This window comes from Taeniopygia guttata, chromosome 13 (genome assembly GCF_048771995.1).
Source record: "Taeniopygia guttata chromosome 13, bTaeGut7.mat, whole genome shotgun sequence".
Lineage (NCBI taxonomy): Eukaryota > Metazoa > Chordata > Aves > Passeriformes > Estrildidae > Taeniopygia > Taeniopygia guttata.
Window position 1 is genome coordinate 15,592,802 of NC_133038.1, and position 19,904 is coordinate 15,612,705.

Here is a 19,904-nt window from a genome sequence, read left to right on the forward strand (position 1 = left end):
GGGTAGTAGGTGCAACATAGCTGCACCTACCTGGAGGACTGTAGGCTATGGTTTGTCTCATTATATCTCTCACTTTAGTGACTTAGGTGGTTTAAGTTTATTGTCTTTGCTGGGACTTTTGACATTGGGGTAAAACTCATTGCAGGTGCAGCATCTCCACCCCCACTGCTGAGTTTGTTCAATTTCATGACTGTTTTTTGTCAGTCCTCTGTCACAAGGGGAGAAGAGGAAAAAACTGTAACTGGAAAGCAGATCATGTTCCACCTTCTCTGCAGCTGCACCTGATCACCTTGAGCCTGTGTACTACACTGGATGAGAAACTGAGGCTCATCTTAAATGCTCATAACTCATGGGTGTGACTTGCAGAATTCTCTCAGCCGAGCGGAGGTGGCAAGCAGCTCAGGGGTGCCCATAGAGGCTGGGCAGGGGGATGGTGCTGCAGCAAGGATGAATCTCCGAGGGAGCAGAGGGGCAGGTCTCCAAGAAAGAGGTCGTCAAACCCACTGCAGCAGTACACAAACGGCACCAGACCTGGCTGGAAGCCCATTTTTTTTCGGAGCTCTGCGCTGATTTAACCCTCTCAAGCGGATGTACTTCAGCGCTGCAGCAGCAGCAGCAGGTCCACAAGTGAATGCAGTTGTCAGCTCCCCCAGCCGCCTCCCCGCGCCCCCAAAGCTTCAGCAGCGAAGCCGGGGCGGAGACGAGGAGCGGCGGGGACGGCAGAGGAGCCGCGCCCCTCCGGGCTCGGCGGCCACCGGCGCCGGGGTCCCGGAGCTCCGCGGGGCCGCAACACGTGGGCGCGGGCGGGGCGCGGGGGCGGCGCCCGCCGTGCCGCTGTTCCCGGCCCAGGTGCTGAACCGGCGCCAGCCGCGGCTTAGCGTCCACCCCCGCCTCCTCCCGCGCAGCAGCTGGAGCACGAGAAAGCGGATCCGGCAAGTCCCGGTCCCTCCTCCTTCCTCCACCTCCTCCTCATCCTCCCGAGAGCCGTCGGAGGGAGAGAGGTCGGAGCCGCCGCTTCGCGCAGCCGGCGAGCATGGACCGGGCGGCGGCGGGGCCGGAGGCGGCCGGCGGCTGCTGCTCGCCGCTTGCATGAGGCGGCCGGGCGGCGGCGGGGAGTGAGGCCGGGCCGGGGCCGGGCTCGGCGGCTCCGGGCTCCGGCTGCTCCCGTAGCCACCCCCCGCCCCGGCCATGGCGGCGGCCGCTCGGCGGAGCCGCGGCGGGGCGGCGGTGCTGGGCCCGCTGCTGCTGCTGGGGCTGTGTGCCGGGCGGGCAGCGGGCGGGCCGCTCCGCTACTCGGTGCGGGAGGAGCTGCCGCACGGCGCCTTCGTGGGCAGCGTGGCGAGGGACCTGGGCGTGGAACCGCGGCGGCTGGCGGCCAGGGGAGCGCGGATCACCTCGGGCAGCGGCCGGCAGTACCTGGAGTTGGAGCTGGGCCGCGGGGCGCTGCTGGTGCGGGAGCGCATGGACCGCGAGGCGCTCTGCGAGCTGAGCCCCTCCTGCTTCCTCAGCCTGGAGCTGGTCATCGAGCAGCCCATCGAGGTGCACAACGTGGAGGTGGAGGTGCTGGACATCAATGACAACGCGCCGCGCTTCCCCCGCCAGGATTACCGGCTGGAGATCAGTGAGTCTGCCGTGCCCGGGGCCCGTTTCCACATCGAGAGTGCCCAGGACCCCGATGTGGGCACCAACTCTGTGCAGAACTATCTGCTCAGCCCCAATCGCCACTTTGCCCTGGATCTTAAAGGCTTCCAGAGTGGCAGCAAACTCCTGGAACTGGTGCTGCAGCAGCCACTGGACCGGGAGCAGAGTGCCCTGCAGCAGCTGGTGCTGACTGCTGTGGATGGTGGGGATCCCCCCAAATCCGGCACGGCCCAGATCTCTGTGCGAGTTGTGGATACCAATGACAACCCACCTGCCTTTGACCGCTCCACCTACACCGTGAGCCTTCTGGAGAACTCCCTGCCTGGCACGCTAGTGGTCAAACTCAATGCCTCAGACCCGGATGAGGGCTCTAACGGGGATGTGATCTACTCCTTCGGCAGCTACACCCCCCAGAAGGTGAGACAGCTCTTTAGCGTGGACCCACATTCAGGGGAGGTGCGGGTTAATGGCACTTTGGACTATGAGGAGGCATCCTCCTATGAGATCTATGTACAAGCCACTGATCAGGGCCCCGTCTCTATGGCTGGGCACTGCAAGGTGCTGGTCAACATTGTGGATGTCAATGATAATGCTCCTGAAGTGCAGCTGACCTCCCTGTACAGCCCAGTACCAGAGGATGCAAGGTCAGGAACTGTGGTGGCCCTGATGAGTGTCACTGACCAGGACTCAGGGCTGAACAAGCAGGTGAGCCTGCGCATTCCCCCCGGCCTCCCCTTCACTCTCAACTCCTTCAAGAACTCCTATACCTTGGTCACCCAGGGCAAACTGGACCACGAGAAAGCAGCAGCCTACAACATCACTGTTACTGCTACTGATTCTGGGAGCCCCCCTCTGTCCTCCCAGAAGGTGATCCATGTGGAGATCTCCGACATCAACGACAATCCTCCACGCTTCGAGGAGCCTGTGTACTCAGTTTACATCCCTGAGAACAACCCCCTTGGAGCCTTCCTGTGCACTATAAAAGCCACTGACCCAGATGTCGCCAAAAATGCCTATGTGTCCTATTCTCTACTCGATGGAGAGATTGAAGGGCTACCAGTTGCTTCCTATGTCTCCATTAAATCTGACAGTGGCAACATGTATGCTGTCAGGTCCTTTGACTATGAGACACTGAGGGAGTTCCAGGTGATTGTCCAGGCTCAGGATGCTGGGATCCCACCACTGAGCAGCACTGTCACTGTCTACATCTACGTGGTGGATGAGAATGACCACGCTCCACAGATTCTGTATCCTACCTCAACCAACACTTCCGCAGCCCTGGAGATGATCCCACGCTCGGCATATGCTGGATATTTGGTAACCAAAATTATAGCCATTGATGGGGACTCAGGACAAAATGCCTGGTTGTTCTTCTACCTGGTGCAAACCTCAGATCCGGGTTTGTTCAGGATAGAGCTCCATACTGGGGAGATTAGGACTACTCGCAAACTGGGGGAGGACAGCACACCTACTTTCAACCTGACGGTGGAGGTGAGAGACAATGGAGAGCCATCGATGTCCTCTTCAGTAGCCATCACTATTGCTGTGGTGGACAGAGTTTCCAAAATCATCCCTGATAGAAGAAGACACTTTAAAAGCCCAAGCAATTACTCAGAGGTCACTCTTTATCTCATTATCGCTTTGAGCGCCGTCTCCTTCGTTTTCCTTTTCACAATCATTGGGCTTGCTATCATCAAGTGCTACAGATACAGTCTGTATGGGAGCTCCTGCTGTGCAGGGTGCTGTACTGTCAGAGAACGGAGCCCTGCTGAATTGTACAAGCAGGCCAACAACAACATTGATGCTAGATTGCCCCAAGGTTTAAAAGTCCAGCCCCATTTCATTGAAGTGAGGGGCAATGGGTCTCTCACTAAGACCTACTGCTATAAAGCCTGCCTGACTGCAGGATCAGGAAGTGACACTTTCATGTTTTACAATACCTGTGGCCCAACAGGAACTACTGGTCCCTCTGCAGTGGTGACTGAGAGGCATCTGACAGGACAAAGTGGGCAGAGTGCACAAAACCTGATCATACTTAGAAATGACTCCATTACTCCTAATGAGGTGAGGCTACCTTGGTAAATGGTCTGCACAGTGCTCTGAGCAAATCTGTACTCAGGCAGAGGTTCCAACTGGAAAACTCAGATGGAGCATATTCCCTTAGGGGCTTGCTGACACTCAGCTCTGAAATTTGGTTATAATGAATCTAATCTATGCCATGCATTTTGTTTCTAGGTAAATACTGAGACTTTCAGGGTGCAGTTGGTAAGTTCAGTGTATGCGTCTGTTGTTCGAGATGCACCTCATTTTTGCAGCAAATGCTGCACTGAGTATTGCATTCTTCCCTGTCTAAAATTGCCTGCTGCTATAGAGTGCAAAGGAATGACATATCTATCTTACAGTTTTGATGGAAAAACTCATATTGCAGGAGAAAAAATAATCAGTGATAAGCCTTGAAATCAAAAGGTTACCTTATGGTAGTTATGGGTGTTTGCTGCTTTGCTGTCTTCCTACCTCAGTAAATCTGTAGAATTTAGAAAAGTATATTATTGCAAGGATCTTACTAATGTGAGGACATTTTAGTTGTCTAAAAACTGCAATCCCTCCTCTGATAATATTTGTTCTACCCACTGCTTCATTTTATGTGTTTTAGCCTCTGACAACTCAGTGACATCTTTGCAGAGAATTACAGCAAGTCACCATCATTAAGTTACAGAGTGACAACTTCGAGCCTGCTGGGTTGCTATTGAAAATTATTTAATACCTATGGTTTGACCAGCCATGTATTAACCTTTGCAATGTTTTCCCACAGTGGAGAATTAATGGTTGCTTTATTCTGGCATGCAGGAAGCCTGCAGTTGGTGTGTGGTTTGCGTGATCTGTGCAGTTTCCTTTTTACACATATTGGGACTGAACTCAGCAGCACTCACAGGAGAGACTAATTCTGGTGCACAAAAGGAAAATATTACCATTACTGTGTGTTGTTTGTATCCCATAACTGTGGCAGGTGTAAGATCAATTTGTGCAGTAATGAATGCCATGCCCCAGACAGGGGAAAGTCAGGGAAAGGAGCCTGCCTTGTATATTCTTGCCAGAGAAATAGCGCTCATTTATTTATTTATTTCTACTTTTTCACATATGAAAATGTTAGCATCTTTAGCAACTGTTTTTTATTGAACAAAGATGCCCATATCTTAAGGGCCAGCAAGTCTTCCATAAAAATGCTTTTAGTGAGTAATCATCATCCATTCAACATTAATCCATTTAAAATTAATGCAAATCTGTAAATCACAGTGGCAGGGTACAGGGGAAGTACATTTTCCGTTTCTCTGCAGTTTTTGTATCTTAACATTTTTCTGAGTGTAATAAAATGCCTGGAATGTGTTTGCTATAGGAGGGAATATGAGACATACTCTATAAGGATGTATGCTGAGGAATCAAAGAGTGAAACACACACTTCATAGCTGATTTTTGGGGTGGGAGGTATGCAAGAAGAAAAGCACTAACTGAAAAGGACTTCACTTTGGATGCAAGACAAGTAGGAAATCAGTTTAACAAAGAGATTCCTATCACATTTTGAGACTCACTCCATTGAATGCAAGGAATTAGCAAGATTTGATTACCAGCCGAGATCAGGCAGTGGCAGCAAAGCCAGCCCAGACTCGGAGTACAAAAGCAGAGAAATGTATAGAACCAACAGATGAGTGCTGCCTGTGTGGAACTGTCATCCAAAAGGGGAATCAATTATTCAACTTGTTCTGTATGATTTAAACAGAGGTGAAGTTCTGACAAGTTTTACTCATCACAGGTTCTTTGCTTTCTGCTTCTTAACCTGTCCTGTGGTAGGACATTCTGTGTAGATGTATCAAGGCCATGTGCACATGAGGAAATGGCTGAATGTAATGGCACTCACTAATTACTAGTTCCTAGCTAATTACACGCTGAAAGTCACATCTTTCTCCTGTTTCAAGCTCAGCGTTTGCATTGAAGATGCCATCAATTGCTTAGCAACACTGAATTCTACATTTTAAGGATAATGATCTTTGTATTATTAGATTTTCAGAGAACTGTGTTTCTCTTTTTAGTTAAAGTGAACTTTGAATCAGCCTTTAAGAGCCTGTGCCTTCACTTGTGAGGCATAGCAAGGCAATATTGTCCTTGCACCAATTTACAAAGTCAGTCTCTGATCTGTGTGTTACTTTTAGATAATGTGAACAGGTCCTTTCTTTTTTTTTTTTTCTTCCACACGGTTTTTGGAAATTGATTTTCTACTGGTTGTTCATTGATGAGGATGGGACCAGGTGAATGGGTTTGCTATGCACAGATAATCATACCTAAGGTTTTACAGTGGCCAATATTTTTAAATGTTGTTTATATAGTAAGAGGAAAAATATTTCCAGTTTATTTGGGATTAATCTCAGTAACATTTAGGGCAATAAGTCTTAGTTCCTTTCATATTTACTGGTAAGGTCAAAGATGCTAATAATTGCACTACGTTGTGACTGACTTTATTGGGCCATAAGAAGGATACAGTAGAAGTGCAAACAAGTGCAATTAGGTTAAATAGGGGCTTTTTTGTACCTGGTGAAGTTCTGAATCCTGTGTGGCTATTCCTTTTTTACTGCCAGTGTTGTGCTGGTGGAATGGAGGCTTGTTTCTGCAAGATACCTGCTGCTTCTGTGCTCATCCTGCTTACCTGCTCAGTCCTTTATGGCTTGATAAGTATGACTCAGAGCAAGGGCGTTTTGTAAAAGAGGGAATGTACTAATGCAGCTGCACAGCAAGTCTTGGACATGGTTATTGCTGTCAGGAGGCTGCTGATAAGGGCAGCAGTGTGGGGTTAATGGATATTGCTCTCTCATCAGATAACTACTGCAGAGGGACCAGGCAGGCAGTGTAGGCAAAATAAACAGATAAAAAAATACTGTGGCTTCATTTCTGGTGCTGTCTGTGTTATGGGCAGCCTGGACTCCTGTCTTTTGAAAGAGGAGTGCACACCCTATGAAGAAATGTTGTAAGAAGTTGTGATTTTGTTACTGGGTGCTGCTGCAGTGATCATCTGTCATTTTCAGGAAGGGTTTCAGTGCTTTAGTCTGGAGTCTGTTTCCTCAAATTCCTGTGGAGATGCTGAACGATGTCTGGGTAGTGTCTGGTCCTTGGTTTTTCTTTTCATCTTTCCTGTTTCCTTCTTACATCCTGTGCAGTTAAGCTCATTTCTTGTGTCTTGCATCTCATGACAGCCTTTTCCTTCACTGCAGGAAGTAACAATCAAACCAAAATGTTTCAACAGTTTTCTGTCCCAAAAGGCAGCGTGGCACATTCTTAATGAGGAGTGGGCAGTTGGGATACTTGATAGAGCTAAACTCTTTTATATTATACATTTCCTTGTGCCCTTTTTTGTGTGGTGACACATGTGGATGAAAAAACATGATGTTTCATGTGTTGGTCAGAAATAACGTGTGTTACGCTATGGACACTTTTAAAGAAAGTGAAAAAAAACTTCACAGTGATGGTGGTAAGACTCAGGAGATCCATTGGAGTTTTACAGTGTTTGCTCTGCTTCTGTCTCTTTCTCTGTGTTTTTCACTTCAGAACCAGCTTGCTAAACACATGGAAAAAAGAAAGCAACACTTGAGTTGAACACATTTTGATACTGTTTTAAATGCAAGCATGTTTTGAAGTGTCTAAACCTGGTAACCCCACATAACTGTTTGTAGCAGTCTGTCCAGGAGATTTCTCTCAGAGGATTTAAAGGTATTAATGGTGGAATGTCTTACAATCCCAGTTCAAGAACTTAAGCCTTTAAGAAGTTCTCCAGCCCTGCTGACATTGAAAAGGTTAACTATAAATGTTTGTTCTTTTGTTTAATGGCAGCAGGGACAGTGCTCAGAGCACACTTCAGGGCAGTCAGGCACTGGGTTTGAGGCTTCTGCTGTGCCAGCAGAAATCTGCATCCAAGATTAAGCAGAGGTGTTTTCCTCCTCTTGGAATTCATTAAATGTACTTTACAGAAGCACTTGTCTGTTCCCTCACCTCAGTTTTCTCAGAGTTAGGAATGCAAATGAACATTCCCAGACTTTGGGCTTTTGAATTACACCTTTTCCCAGTTTCCTTTTTGATTTATTGAATGATAAACACATTTTTAAATAGTTTGTTCTCCACATCAAGTTAATTCTAAACATTTACACAAGGAAAGCAGGAATAGAAGCCTCTGTTTCCTCATACCTGTCAGCATTGTCTGACTGGAAAATAAGTAGAGCCTTATGTGGTTAGGGGTTCTGAAAGGCTTTTATTAATGCTTCAAAGCAGATCCATTTGATAAATATGCCTTATGTCATTCTGTTGTGCATTTGTGTGGAAATCAGAGTGAAGCAGGATGTTTTTATGAGTCTCAGCATCTGGTAACTGTTTGTAAATATTTGATTCATGCTTCTCTACCTCAAGCAGGTTTTGTTCTAGCAAGCACTGAAGTGAAAGGTAGTGTTTGCATTGATTCATTGAACATGGGATCAGGGCAATATTCTAAAAACCCAGAAATTTCTCCTACCCCAGGGAGAAATTCTTACTGTATTAGGTAAAAAAGAGAGCTGAGGAAAATGTAACAATACATTTTCAACTAAGTTTATTCTCCACAAACCAATTAAACCATTCTTCAGTTAACCCACTTGAAAACAACTGTGTGACATTTTGCAGGAGCTTTCTTGCTCCTAAGATGGCTCTGTTTTACATGATGCATTCACATTATCAGGCTTCCCAGTGGTTGTTTATGACCAGCACCACTGATGTCTGTGGTTATGTGGCTGGCAGAATGTGAGCCTGGTGCCTGGAAGAAGCAGCAGGAGCAAATTGGTGGCATGAGGTGCAGTGATAACCCCTTCCACAGGCACCTGGATAGATTTTGACTTGTCTCACACTCTAATGGTGGTGTGCTGTAACTGAATCAGAAAAATCAACTGATGGGAAAAATGGGAATGGGCAATTACTCTGTGCTGGATCATGGGATTTCTTTCACCTACTGACAGGACTGCTGGATTTGTTATGTGGCTTCCCAAAATCTCTGAGGGAAGTGGCAAGCTAAAATTAACTTCAATCTAATAGAATGTGCTGGATTGTGATAAACAGAATCTTGTAATGAGCTGAGGAGGTAAAAGGAACAATATTGTCTTCATCAGCATTGTGTGATATAGTGAGAATGTGGGGATTTACAACTGGGAAGCACCCAGACCCCTTCAGAGCCTGTGTTCCTCTTTGTGCCCCCTCTGTGCACTCACACAGCTGTGCCTTGTCCTGGTGGGGTTGGTTTAGGACACACTGCACATCTCCCAGCCAAATCTGGGACAGGGCTTTGCAGAGGAACCCACTGAGAGCTGCTGTGCAGCCCCTGGGGCTGCCTGAGGAGCCAGCTCTGCCCTGAGATGCTGTCCTGGCAGGTTTTGGGGAGAGGTCTGCTGAAGGTGGACTGTTCTTAACCAGAGATATAAACCAACCCAAGCCTCTAGACTGTGAATTCCTCATGGATTTCTGAGAAGCAACACTGCTGCAGCTGAGCTGGGGAGAGATATTACTGAACGTGTTTGCTGCTTCTGCTGTGCTCGACTTCTGTTACTGGTCATACTTTATTGCTTTTCTAGTCCAGTCTCATTTAGAGATGTATTGAAACAACTTTTCTCTTATGGTCAGGAAAACTGAAAGAATTACAGTCTGTAGCAGAACAAAAGGATAAGCCAATTATGCTGACAAAATAGAAATTCCGCTGATTTTGTCAGTTACAGGACACTGACCTGTGGTAACACAAGTGTGGGATAAATGTGCCACTTGCTGAGCTCTGAAAATACCCAGTCAAGCAGCAAGCACGTGGTAAAAGTGGGTGAAAATAGGTCTGCACAAAGGCAGGCTGCTGCCCAACTGCCTTGTGCTCTGGTTCTTCCTCCAATGACTTCTTTTTGAAGTCACAGATATTGATTTTTTTTTTTTCATAGTTAAAAATACCCCCTGTTGGTATTTTTTAATACCTCTGATGGTCAACTGTGGCAATAGTTCCACCTCCAGAGTACATTTTGCTCATCCTGTACCCTCCTTCCTTCTTCTGCTCCCCTGGGAATAGCACTGCAGCCCTACTCAAGGAGTCATAGCAAAGAGAGAACTGTTTGGGAATAGCCACAAGATCCCAGAGCTTCTGGACAGTAACCCTTGAAAATACCAGTCTCTTAATTTCTTTTTTATTGACATGAGGAGTCTTGGTCCAGGCATGTGAAGTGAAAAAATGTTTAATTTCTAACTAATGAGTTTCTTCTGCCACCATCACCTATCTAAGATCTGATGTCCCATTGCAAACAGAACATAGATTTTTGTCTTCTACTCAAGAGTTGGAAAGCTCTCATCTAAAACCCAAAAATCTATGTACTGTGAGTGAGTGGTCGTTTTCCTCTTTTCTCACTCCTACCCAACTCCTGTCAGACTTTTTCAGTGCTTTCCTGTAATCCCACTTCTTCTGTGTTTTGCCTGGGACTGTGGTAAGATTCCTCCCCCTCACATTGCCTACAAGCCTGTACAAGCTAATAACCTGCACCTCTCAAATTGCAAAATAGAACAAAAGTCCAGCAGTTCCCCTGCTATTAAAACAAAAAACCAAACAAAACAAAACAAAACAAGCCCCAGCAGAAGAAAAGACAAATCTTCTGGTGTCAGCACCCTTCATACTCAAGAAAGGCAAACTCAGGAGAGGAAGTGATCAGTGTGTGTTCTCTATCCTCTTCCATTGACTGGTACTATGTGGTTGACTTTAGAGTTGCTTTGACATCCCTGGGATTGGGCCAAAATGGAATTAATCAGAAAAGACTAGAACCATGCATAATGGGCTTCTTGTCAAACCACTTTCTGCTAAACTCAGCAGAACCTGAGCATGACAGAGAACAGGGGGCTAAATGGGAAGGAAATTGCTAGCACAGATGTCTAATGTGTGGCTGCAAACAGCAGCCTCCTCCTCCCTTTTGTGTAACTCAGACCATAAAGAATACTTGTATGTGCATCATCCAAGAGCATCTCAGCCTTGAGTGATGCTGGACCTGGGAAGTGTGGTGATAGAGCAATACTGTAAGTTGTAATTGCTCCATTTTTGTTTGAATAAAACCTATTGATCCAGGGAAAAGCATATGCCAAACCTCAAGAGGAAAGAGAGTTGGCTTTAAATAATTCAGAACATTCAACACTTTCTTTTTCTCTTTCAAGTAATGGGGTCAAATTCATTCCTGATCTGCCTCCAATAATTTGAAGAGAATTAAACCATTACTGTCATTTATTATTTGTGTGATTGGCACTGTGCAAGACACATCAGGAATGAATGTAGTCCATTATGTTTTTGGATATAAGTTCTGTCTTTGGATTCCAGTGCCTGAACTTAAACACTCACTACACTATCACCTACAGAATAATGTTTTTAGTATCCTGAGAAATAACCTTGGTATGTCCTCAGGGCTTAATTTTAAGGGACCTGAGCTTGCACTCGTAGGATGTAAATGAAAATTACAGTGACAGTCCCCTGACATTGTGAAAACTATTTTCTGGAGCAATTTTTGATCAACAGAGGATTTCTTAATTATCTCCTTATTTAGCAAGTCATGCTGCAGCACATCAGCATATGCTGAGGTTGGTTGGTCAAAGGGTATTGCTGGCTATTTTCCCTTTCTACCTTTTATGCCCTCTCATGAATATGGAGAATCTAATAGGTTTTGGTATTATGGACATGTCTGTCCTTAATAAAAGACTTGCTGCAGTCTGCAAATCTGATACCATCCATTGCAGTCCTCTGCAGTACATTGAATTCCAGCAGAAACCTCACTGCCCCACGTCCCCTCACATTTATACACCCTCAGGCAGATAATGTTCAGTGCAGGAGTTTGAGTTTCCTCACCTTATCAGGTAAACAAACAATGTATTTTCTGGGTTTCTGATGTTGGGGGGTTTTTTTTATCCTATGCCCAAAATGTTGATGAATGTATGAAATAACTTTCCAGCAGTTTGCAGCATTAAAAGTTGTTCCACAGAGATCATCTCTAGCCACAGGCCTTGCTGTGCAGACAAATTTATTGCATAGACACTCCCTGTGTGCCCATTTCAAAGTTTCTTTTGATTTATAGGAAGATTTGGCAATTCACAAAAACTGACTATATCCATATAGGTTTTTCTGACAAAATTAGCCAGATGCAGATGCTTTTTAGAATGTTTTACTGCCACTAACAGCATTGTCCTGGGCTTTTGTTTCTACAGCCAAAACACCCCAATCCGGACTGGCGCTACTCTGCATCCCTGAGGGCAGGAATGCAAAGGTATGTGTGGTGTTTCTCCAGAGAAGGGGAATTCTGTCCTTTTCCTCTATGAAAAGGACAAAGTTTCTTCTGATGCCGTAGACCGATGATATCTGTGCTGAGATGGAAAGCACCTGAGTTCTGCTGCTGTCACTTCCAATCTCCTCGTGCTACAGATTCAGTCTGACTTGCATCTTATGCTGTTTTTGCACTGCTGTAGAGCTGTGCTGTTCTTTCTTTTTACCTTCTGCTTTTGTATCCATTGACAGTCAAGGCATAATTGTTCCAATTATTGAATCATTTAATTGTCATTATATACCTTTTGTTTATTTTAAAGCTCCCTGTGATCATCAGTGCTGATGTTTCAATAGTCAGTCTGCATTTCCATCTTCTTGTTTCACATTACCATAAAAGTAGCTGCTCCTGCAGCAGGTTCATTAACCACATGGTGCAATCAAGAAGATTAATACAGTTGAAAGGACTTTTTGAAGATATGAGATGGATTTTCAAAGAAGGAAAAGTGAGGCTTTTGTCCAAATCTCTTTAGACATCTTTGAAAAGCTGCTGCCTGATACTGCAAGCAGTCTGCTATGATTTTCTACTCAGTACACTTGGATAAAGAGAATTATACTAAAATTGCATCTGTAGAGCCTAAATCAAACAGTATTTTTACTCCCTCTGAGCAGCCTAGTAAATTGTTTCTATGTTCAGGTGTAATCTGATGTGATGAATAAGATTCCTGTACAGGTGTAGAGGCAGTTCTGAGGTTGCAGTCATTCCTAGTGGCATCACAAAGTGCAGGATTGTATGGGTTTCTCAGAATTGTTGGTGCAGTGGTGCTGTACCTTTATCCAAGAGTTTTTATGAGACTGAAATCCTAAATTCAGAGTCACACTGTGCTTCATGTGCGTGTGGACACAGAATGACTCCCACCTGACTTTGAGATGCTGTGTAAAAAGGAATCAAAACCTCAAAGACTAAAACCAAAGGAAGACAGAGCAAGCTTGACTTTGTGGCCTCCTGGGCAAGCTGTTTTCTTTCTTATATATTCCTGCTGTGGCTTTCAATTATTTTGTAATCCATAACTGCAAAATCAATGAACAGTGTGGGGAGCAGGATCCTGAAGAAGGAATTCTGCCTACCTGAGCACCTTATCTGCTGGTCCTGAGTCAGGCATGCTCTTGTGGATCCACATTCCTTTCTATACAAAGTACAAGATGTTATCTGAAGCCACTTGAGCAATTAATGAAAAGGAAGAGCTTTTTTTAATCCACAAGACTAATGGGGCCCTTCTGGGAAATTGTACACCTTCCTCTGCTCTCTCACATCAGCAGCCCCTGTCCTTACCTGAAATCTCAGGTTCTGAGCCTGTGAGCCCTGCCCAGTTGATGGTTTTCATTAAATGCTGATTTTTCATAAAACTTGTAGAAATTTGATACCCTCAATACCTGCCACATTTGGATGAAACTGGCCCTTAAGTTCAGCTGGAAGTGTGAAAGGGAGTGTGAAGCCAGTGAGCAGAGGCAGGAGCACAGCCACAGAATCCTGTTTCTCTTAAGGAACAGCATATAAACATCATGCTTGGTTTTTTATTAAAAATAGCAGTTTTTTTCTTTTCCTTCCATGTAAGGTGCAAATTGGTGCTTTTGATGCCCAGTGCTCATGATGTGACACTATAAAATTTGATGTATTAGTTTTTGCATTTGAGAAAATGCATTTCTCTTCTGGAATTGCTCACGAGAAATGTGCAGTAACCCAGGAAGGTGGGATTTGTTAAAATGGCATAATAACAGAAGCTCAGAACTAAATCCAACTTTTTAATCATTTGCCTAATGTTGCTACATCCTAATAGCAAAGATGTGTCACTTCCTTGTTAGTGACACCCAGTCAATGAGAGCGAAGTGTCCTGCAGGTCTGTTTGTTTTGTAAGTTATTCCACAACTGGGTTTTAGTAAATAATCAAAGGTATTTTTTGCAAGTCAAAACAGCTGCTTCTCATGCTGCTAACATCATGCAGTACTGTAGGAGTAGCTGCACAGTGAGAAATAGCTATGAATTTTAAAAAGTAGCAGGAAAGGGAAATGCTGTGAAGTCCAGGGCAGAAGGGAGCTGTATAACCCAACTGTGATATTTGCTTACCCAGTGCTGTGCATATGGAGGAGGCAGGAGTCCTGCGTGGAGGAGCAGCAGGGCCTGATCAGCAGTGGCCAACAGTCTCCAGTGCTACAGCAGGTAAGGATGTGAGAATCCAGAATATCTGTGATGATCTGATGTTAACTGCAGTAGACCTCCTAATGCTGCTATTTACATTTTCCTCTGTTTTATACCACTGAGAGAAGACCCTCAGATGAGCTCAGAGCATGGTGCCAAGAACCCCAAAGTAGTGGGTTCAGTCCCTGTATGAGATATGAGCCATTCCCTTAGGAGTAGGACTTGATGATCCATGTGGGTCCCTTCCAACTCAGAATATTCTGTGATCTAGATATAAAGGTCTTGTAAATTATTCTGTGGAATCGAAATAGAGTAGAACAATAGAGCATAAAATACATCTTTTTCTTTACTCAGTCTCAGATGAGCGCTGGAGATAAGAGTCCCTGATCCCAGTTTTCACCCTGCTTTTGGAGGTTACTGGTTTGTGTAATGGGATAATGGAATAATGCTTCAGTTCTGATGTGTGCATTCAGGTGTGTGTATTCAGGGCTGGTGTGCCCTCCATTTCAAAAGAACTGCAAAACTGGGCTAGGAGCTTATCAGTTTTCCCTTTGTTATTTTTACAAAGCCAGTAAGTCTCTTTGAATGTCTCTTCTCATTTTACTTTTCTGTGGTGAAATCAGACCTAATTTTTTTCTAGCTATTTTCATTCACTAATACATGCTGATGGAAACTAAAATGTTATTTATCAAAATAAAATTACAAAAAGCATGGTTTAGAATGTAGCTTAATTTACCCTGTCACTGACTGATGACTTCACAGCAGTGAAGAAGAATTGGCAGAAGGTTCTCGTGGAGTTTAGGAAAAAAACCCATCTGGATGTTTCACAGTGCAGACAAAAAAAAATATTCCCGCTTTTGATTTTGGAGCAGGAATAATATAGTGACACAGAGGAGCAGTCAGTCACTGTTTTCAGCCACGTCCAAACTAAAGTGTAAACTCAGTGGATGCCCTGTGTAGGGTGGTGAGCCCTGCATGGCAGCTCTGTGAGCACTCAGTCAGGAACTGACATGAGGAGCGATGCCCGTAACACAGAGGCAGCTCAAATGCTGGCAGTGGGGTCTCCAGCAGCAAAAATTATAATTACTTCATTTAATCTTTTTGGTGCAAACCTTTCTTTCTATTTAAATGTGAATTTCACCTGGGTAAAGGGCTGAGGAACAACCTGAGGATTTGCAATCAAGTTACAACATCCACAAATTAATGGTGCCCAGCAAAACCTGCACTGGTCTTGCAGAAGAGCTGTTTGCAGAAGCAGATTTGGGAATTAATTTGATATATAATGGAGCCCTATGCTGTGATCAGCTGGGGTTTGTATGCCCTTCCTTCTGCTGCAGGCTTTGCAGGAACACACAGCCTTTGCAGAATATGAAGGGTGTGTGACTGTTGAGCTTGCATTTGAAAATGTCACCACAAGAACACTCCAACCTTTGCAAAGGCTTCCCTCAGGCTTTTGGCTGCACTGATCATCCTTGACTGAGCACTCAGTGCTTTGCCTCATACCCAGTTCAACATGGATACAAACATTCTCCCAGATGTTTTCATGCTGGTGCTGCCAATTTCCAAGCACCAGAATTTTAAATGCGAAGGTAGGATGGTTCTGTCATCTGAGGAGGTGCAGTGGCATTTGGGTCCCAGAGCCCTGTTCCCCTGTCTGGAGTCCTGCTTGCTGTTCTATTTTGGATCTTGTCCTTTTAGACTTGCTTTGGGAACCTGAAGATCTCTTTGTTTGAGCAGCAGTAACCCTTGGCTCTTATTGCTGCTTCCTTCCATGACTTGTGAGGCACTTGTACGATGAATGTATTCCAGCACAAAGAAGATTATTTTGTTTTGTCTTTGTCCTCTCCCAAGGGATTAGTGACCCTTATATTACATTATTAGACTTTTTTTTTTTCTTTTTTTTTTTTTCTTCTTTTTTTTTTTTTTTGTAGCAGGATTCAGATAATATTCTTCTCCTTTCTTTGTCAAAAGCCAAAAGCTTTAGATGTCCCTGATCCTTAATAGCAAACAGGTGTTTCATGGAGCAATCTCAGGATTAAAGGTTGTGTCAGCTTTTGTAGCATCACTGCACCATATATTTAGCAAATTACTACCACAGTTTTAGAATCCTGCCTATAGTTTCCCACAGATATCTCTTTCTGTGCTTCTTTCCTTTTTTGGTTTAGGTTCAAGACCTGTAATAACAAGTCAAGTGTTAAATCAGTAAATCCTTAATTCCTAATATATAGCTGAACTCCAACATCTTCACATGTTTTTCAGCAAATATGTGTTGCCCAAGCAAAATCTGATTTTTATTTGACTGACAGCATGCCTGTTGATTTCACTGAATATTTCATCCATGCAAAGAATGGTGAATCTGGATGTGGCATTTTTAAAATTGTGTTTTCCTCTTCTTAGGCACAAGTCCAAACAGTTGTAGGTTTGCAGCTGGGAGATTTGTGGGTGAGGTGGGACAAGAAGGTTCAAACTCCCTCTGGCTTTGAGTTTAGCTCTCTGGGGCATCTTTTTAGTCCCTCACATGCTAGATAGTGAGATCAGGGAATGAAGACACATTGCTGGTTTCTGCTCTATGTCCTTTGGCAGTTTTGGCAATTCTATCAGACTTTAGATGACCACTAATGTAAGTGAATTCTGTTTTTTTGTTAACTAACTCAGAATAAATGGAGCTTGATTGGCAAAAATGGTGAGACCTCATAACAGAAGCTAAGATGAACAGAAATTTTGCTCTAGACATAAAACACTGAAGATATCTGAATAAATCAGATGTATGAATAATTCAGAGCTTAGAGTTAGTAGGCATTAGACAAATCTGTGTGTATCTCTCTGTGCTGCTGGTTCAAATCTACAAAACAGAAGTGGTGTAATGCAAATGCTTCAAAATGCATTTTTGCTAGACAAAAACAGTCTAAAGATGCTTTCATAGCACATATAAGATTCGGGAATAAAATAAGGATTTATGATGAAAAACAGTCATGAGAAATTTCAAATCCTGTATTCAATGTAGACTTTATATATGTGCAGTAAATAAGACACTGGGCCACACACCATATGTAGAGAAGGGAAAATAAAAGACTTCCATTCAGACAGCTCTGTAAAAGAGGAAAGGATCTCATGATAAAATCAGCATCTGAAATTGGTAAGAGTGTAGATGAAGCTGTGGGTGAAATACTGGCATCTCTGAAGTCCATGTAAAATAGCCCATGGACTTTCAGGAAATTAGGATTTCAGTGTCTACCCTTATAAATATGCACAAGAGACAGAATTAGGATTGCCTAGGCAAATGCCATCCTGAAATACACTCATTTTGTACTTCTGATTTTGCTGTGGTAACATTCTTCTAAATATATCTGCTATTTCTTTTCCTTTTCTCAGGGAATTAGCTGGGGAGGGGAGGTGGTAATGCTGTTTTTTAAAGCTCCAATAGATCAATGCCCTTCCTGCTCTGGGGCCCCAGAGTTGGATGCAATGCAATTATTTTAACCTGTCTGCACTGCCTGGGCTCTCCCAAGGAGAGCAGACAGAGCATCATGGAGTGATTTGGAGCACTGCAGGAAGAAATTCCTCCCTGGGAGAGTGGGCAGGCCCTGGCACAGGTGCCCAGAGCAGCTGTGGCTGCCCCTGGATCCCTGGGAGTGTCCAAGGCCAGGTTGGACAGGGCTTGGAGCAACCTGGGACAGTGAAAGGTGTCCCATGGCAGGTAGTTGGAACAAGATGATAAATAAAGTCGCTTTATACAAAGCTTTTTGCATCTCATCACCTTAAATCTGAATCTTTCAGCATTTGTCCTCTGAGATTTATGTATCTCACAACTTTCCTGGTTTTATTCTGTTTTTTCCTGTTGTTTCTTAATTCCTGCCTGTGGCCTTCTCACATGTGCCACGCTAGCTAGGGATATTCCTTGTCCACATACTCCTAGACTGCCCTGGGCTTACACTGGGAACTACAGTTCCTCTGGAATCAATTTGTGCTGCTCTCAGAGGAAGGTTCCTGCTGCAATCACCTGGAATGCAGACAAGGTCCATTGATGGGGCATGATATGCAGAATAAGTTATGAATTCAGAAAACTAAATGTGAACAAATTGTAAATATGTTAAATAAGCAAAATTTCCTGAAAAATGAAGTCAGTCTTCCTAGTGAGTTTTGTCCTGCTGCTTTGGGGTAGGGTGTTGTGAACAGAATGCCTATGGGAAAACAGTGAAAAAAGGACAGGGGTTCTTCTGTGGATTTTAAGAAAAATGTCCAAGAATGCCTTGATATGGAAAGAAATCATTATAATTATCCACTGTTAGTTGTGGCATTCCCAATTATCTGTTTCACAGACTAATTTGGATGTCAAGCAAGTAAATCCAACCTGAATATGAACATTATATCTGAAAGAGATACTTCATTCCAATGAAACTGTGAGAAGGGCCCAGATGAGATTTGAGGTGATAGTACAAGAAGAGATCTGAGCAGAGAAACCTAAGGACATGAGAGGGAACACTATTAATTAATGAAGGGATGGGACCACACTTGGGCTAAAAACAATTTATTGCTCAGATAAACATCAGCCTCAGAGGTCGTGAGATTTAAGAGAGCAAGCAGTTGGCCATAGCTCAAAATTGTCACAAGTTCTTCATTACAAGACAATATAGAACTTTCTAATCCAATGGACAGTTTATTTTGCTTTTCCAACCTATCACCTTTACTTAATTTTGCTGCACTGTGGATACATTTATTCAATAGGCTACTATCTATACTTCTATTACATCTAAACTCTCAGCTTACTCTACAGAACCACACACCTACATTTATAAACCCTTCGTCATCTTATGAATACAGTTTTTTTCTTACTTAAGGCACATACTTACTTACAACTACAGGAACATAAGTTTATGATTTTTCTGCTTAATATCTGTGTATTTTATTTTTACATCAATCCAAGTTTCTCCCAAGGCTGCAGATCAAACCCTTCAGTGTCTGTGGAAGTTTCTATCTTTCCATTTCTCACATCCCACCAGTAAAACTCTTGTATAGAAAGATGAGCACAGAGGATCTGGTAGAGTTGGAAGAGATGCTAGAAGGTCTGCAGGAGGCAGATAGCCTTGAGAATGGCACTGTTGGTTTTGACTACTGAGCACAGGTACTGGAAAGAAGATTGGCACCCTGGGCTTGGGTGAGAGGTTGTGATGAGTGGGACAGAGAGCTGCACTGCAGTTGTTCTGTTCATGGAATAACCATTTCACATTGATCTTTGAGTCCCTGTAACAGCAGCACAGAAGGAATGGAAAGTGTTTTTGGGGGGATTGAGTCTCACTGTTAGAACAGACACTGGCTTGAAATCAGGCAGGCATTACAGGACAAGCTGTTAAGAGCCCTGCAGTACTGTCACAAAGCTTTTGGCTACTGAACTAGTCTTCTAAAAATCCAGTTTAAAGAGAAAGAGCCTAAGAAAATAACTCACAGAGTGATGAGACCTAAGTTGTAACATATTTCCTATGATGCAGCTTTACACTGTGACTGTAAGTAGAGGACAGTTTCCCCCTGAAATGTCAGTGAATTTCTATTCTCTTTCTTCAAATGACCTTCCTCACCTGCAGAAAAAGGGTGTGATTGAGACTCATCAAGCAGTCACTGCAAAAAATGTGCAGGGGCTGAAAGCGCTGTTTCTTTGAGACAGTTAAAGGTTAATTTACAAATAACAGCACTGCTCTGGCTTAGCTTTAGCAGTTCATTGATTAAAGCTATAAAAGATAATAGCTTATTAGG

General features: G+C 44.0%; 1 protein-coding gene across 5 annotated transcripts in view; it reads left to right on the top strand.

The window, feature by feature from the left end:
* LOC100220115 (protocadherin alpha-C2) overlaps window positions 1-19,904 on the top strand; it is a 95,324-nt gene that overhangs the window by 44,774 nt on the left and 30,646 nt on the right. For 2 of the 5 annotated variants that reach the window (XM_072935279.1, XM_072935282.1), the window contains exons 1-3: window positions 1,187-3,705; window positions 11,908-11,966; window positions 14,089-14,177. In XM_072935279.1, the coding sequence (XP_072791380.1) occupies window positions 1,189-3,705; window positions 11,908-11,966; window positions 14,089-14,177 (2,665 nt within the window). In that variant the 5' untranslated portion in view covers window positions 1,187-1,188. Of the gene's footprint in view, window positions 1-1,186; window positions 3,706-11,907; window positions 11,967-14,088; window positions 14,178-19,904 lie in introns of those variants that run through there. The other 3 variants (XM_072935281.1, XM_072935283.1, XM_072935284.1) reach the window with 3 other exon arrangements.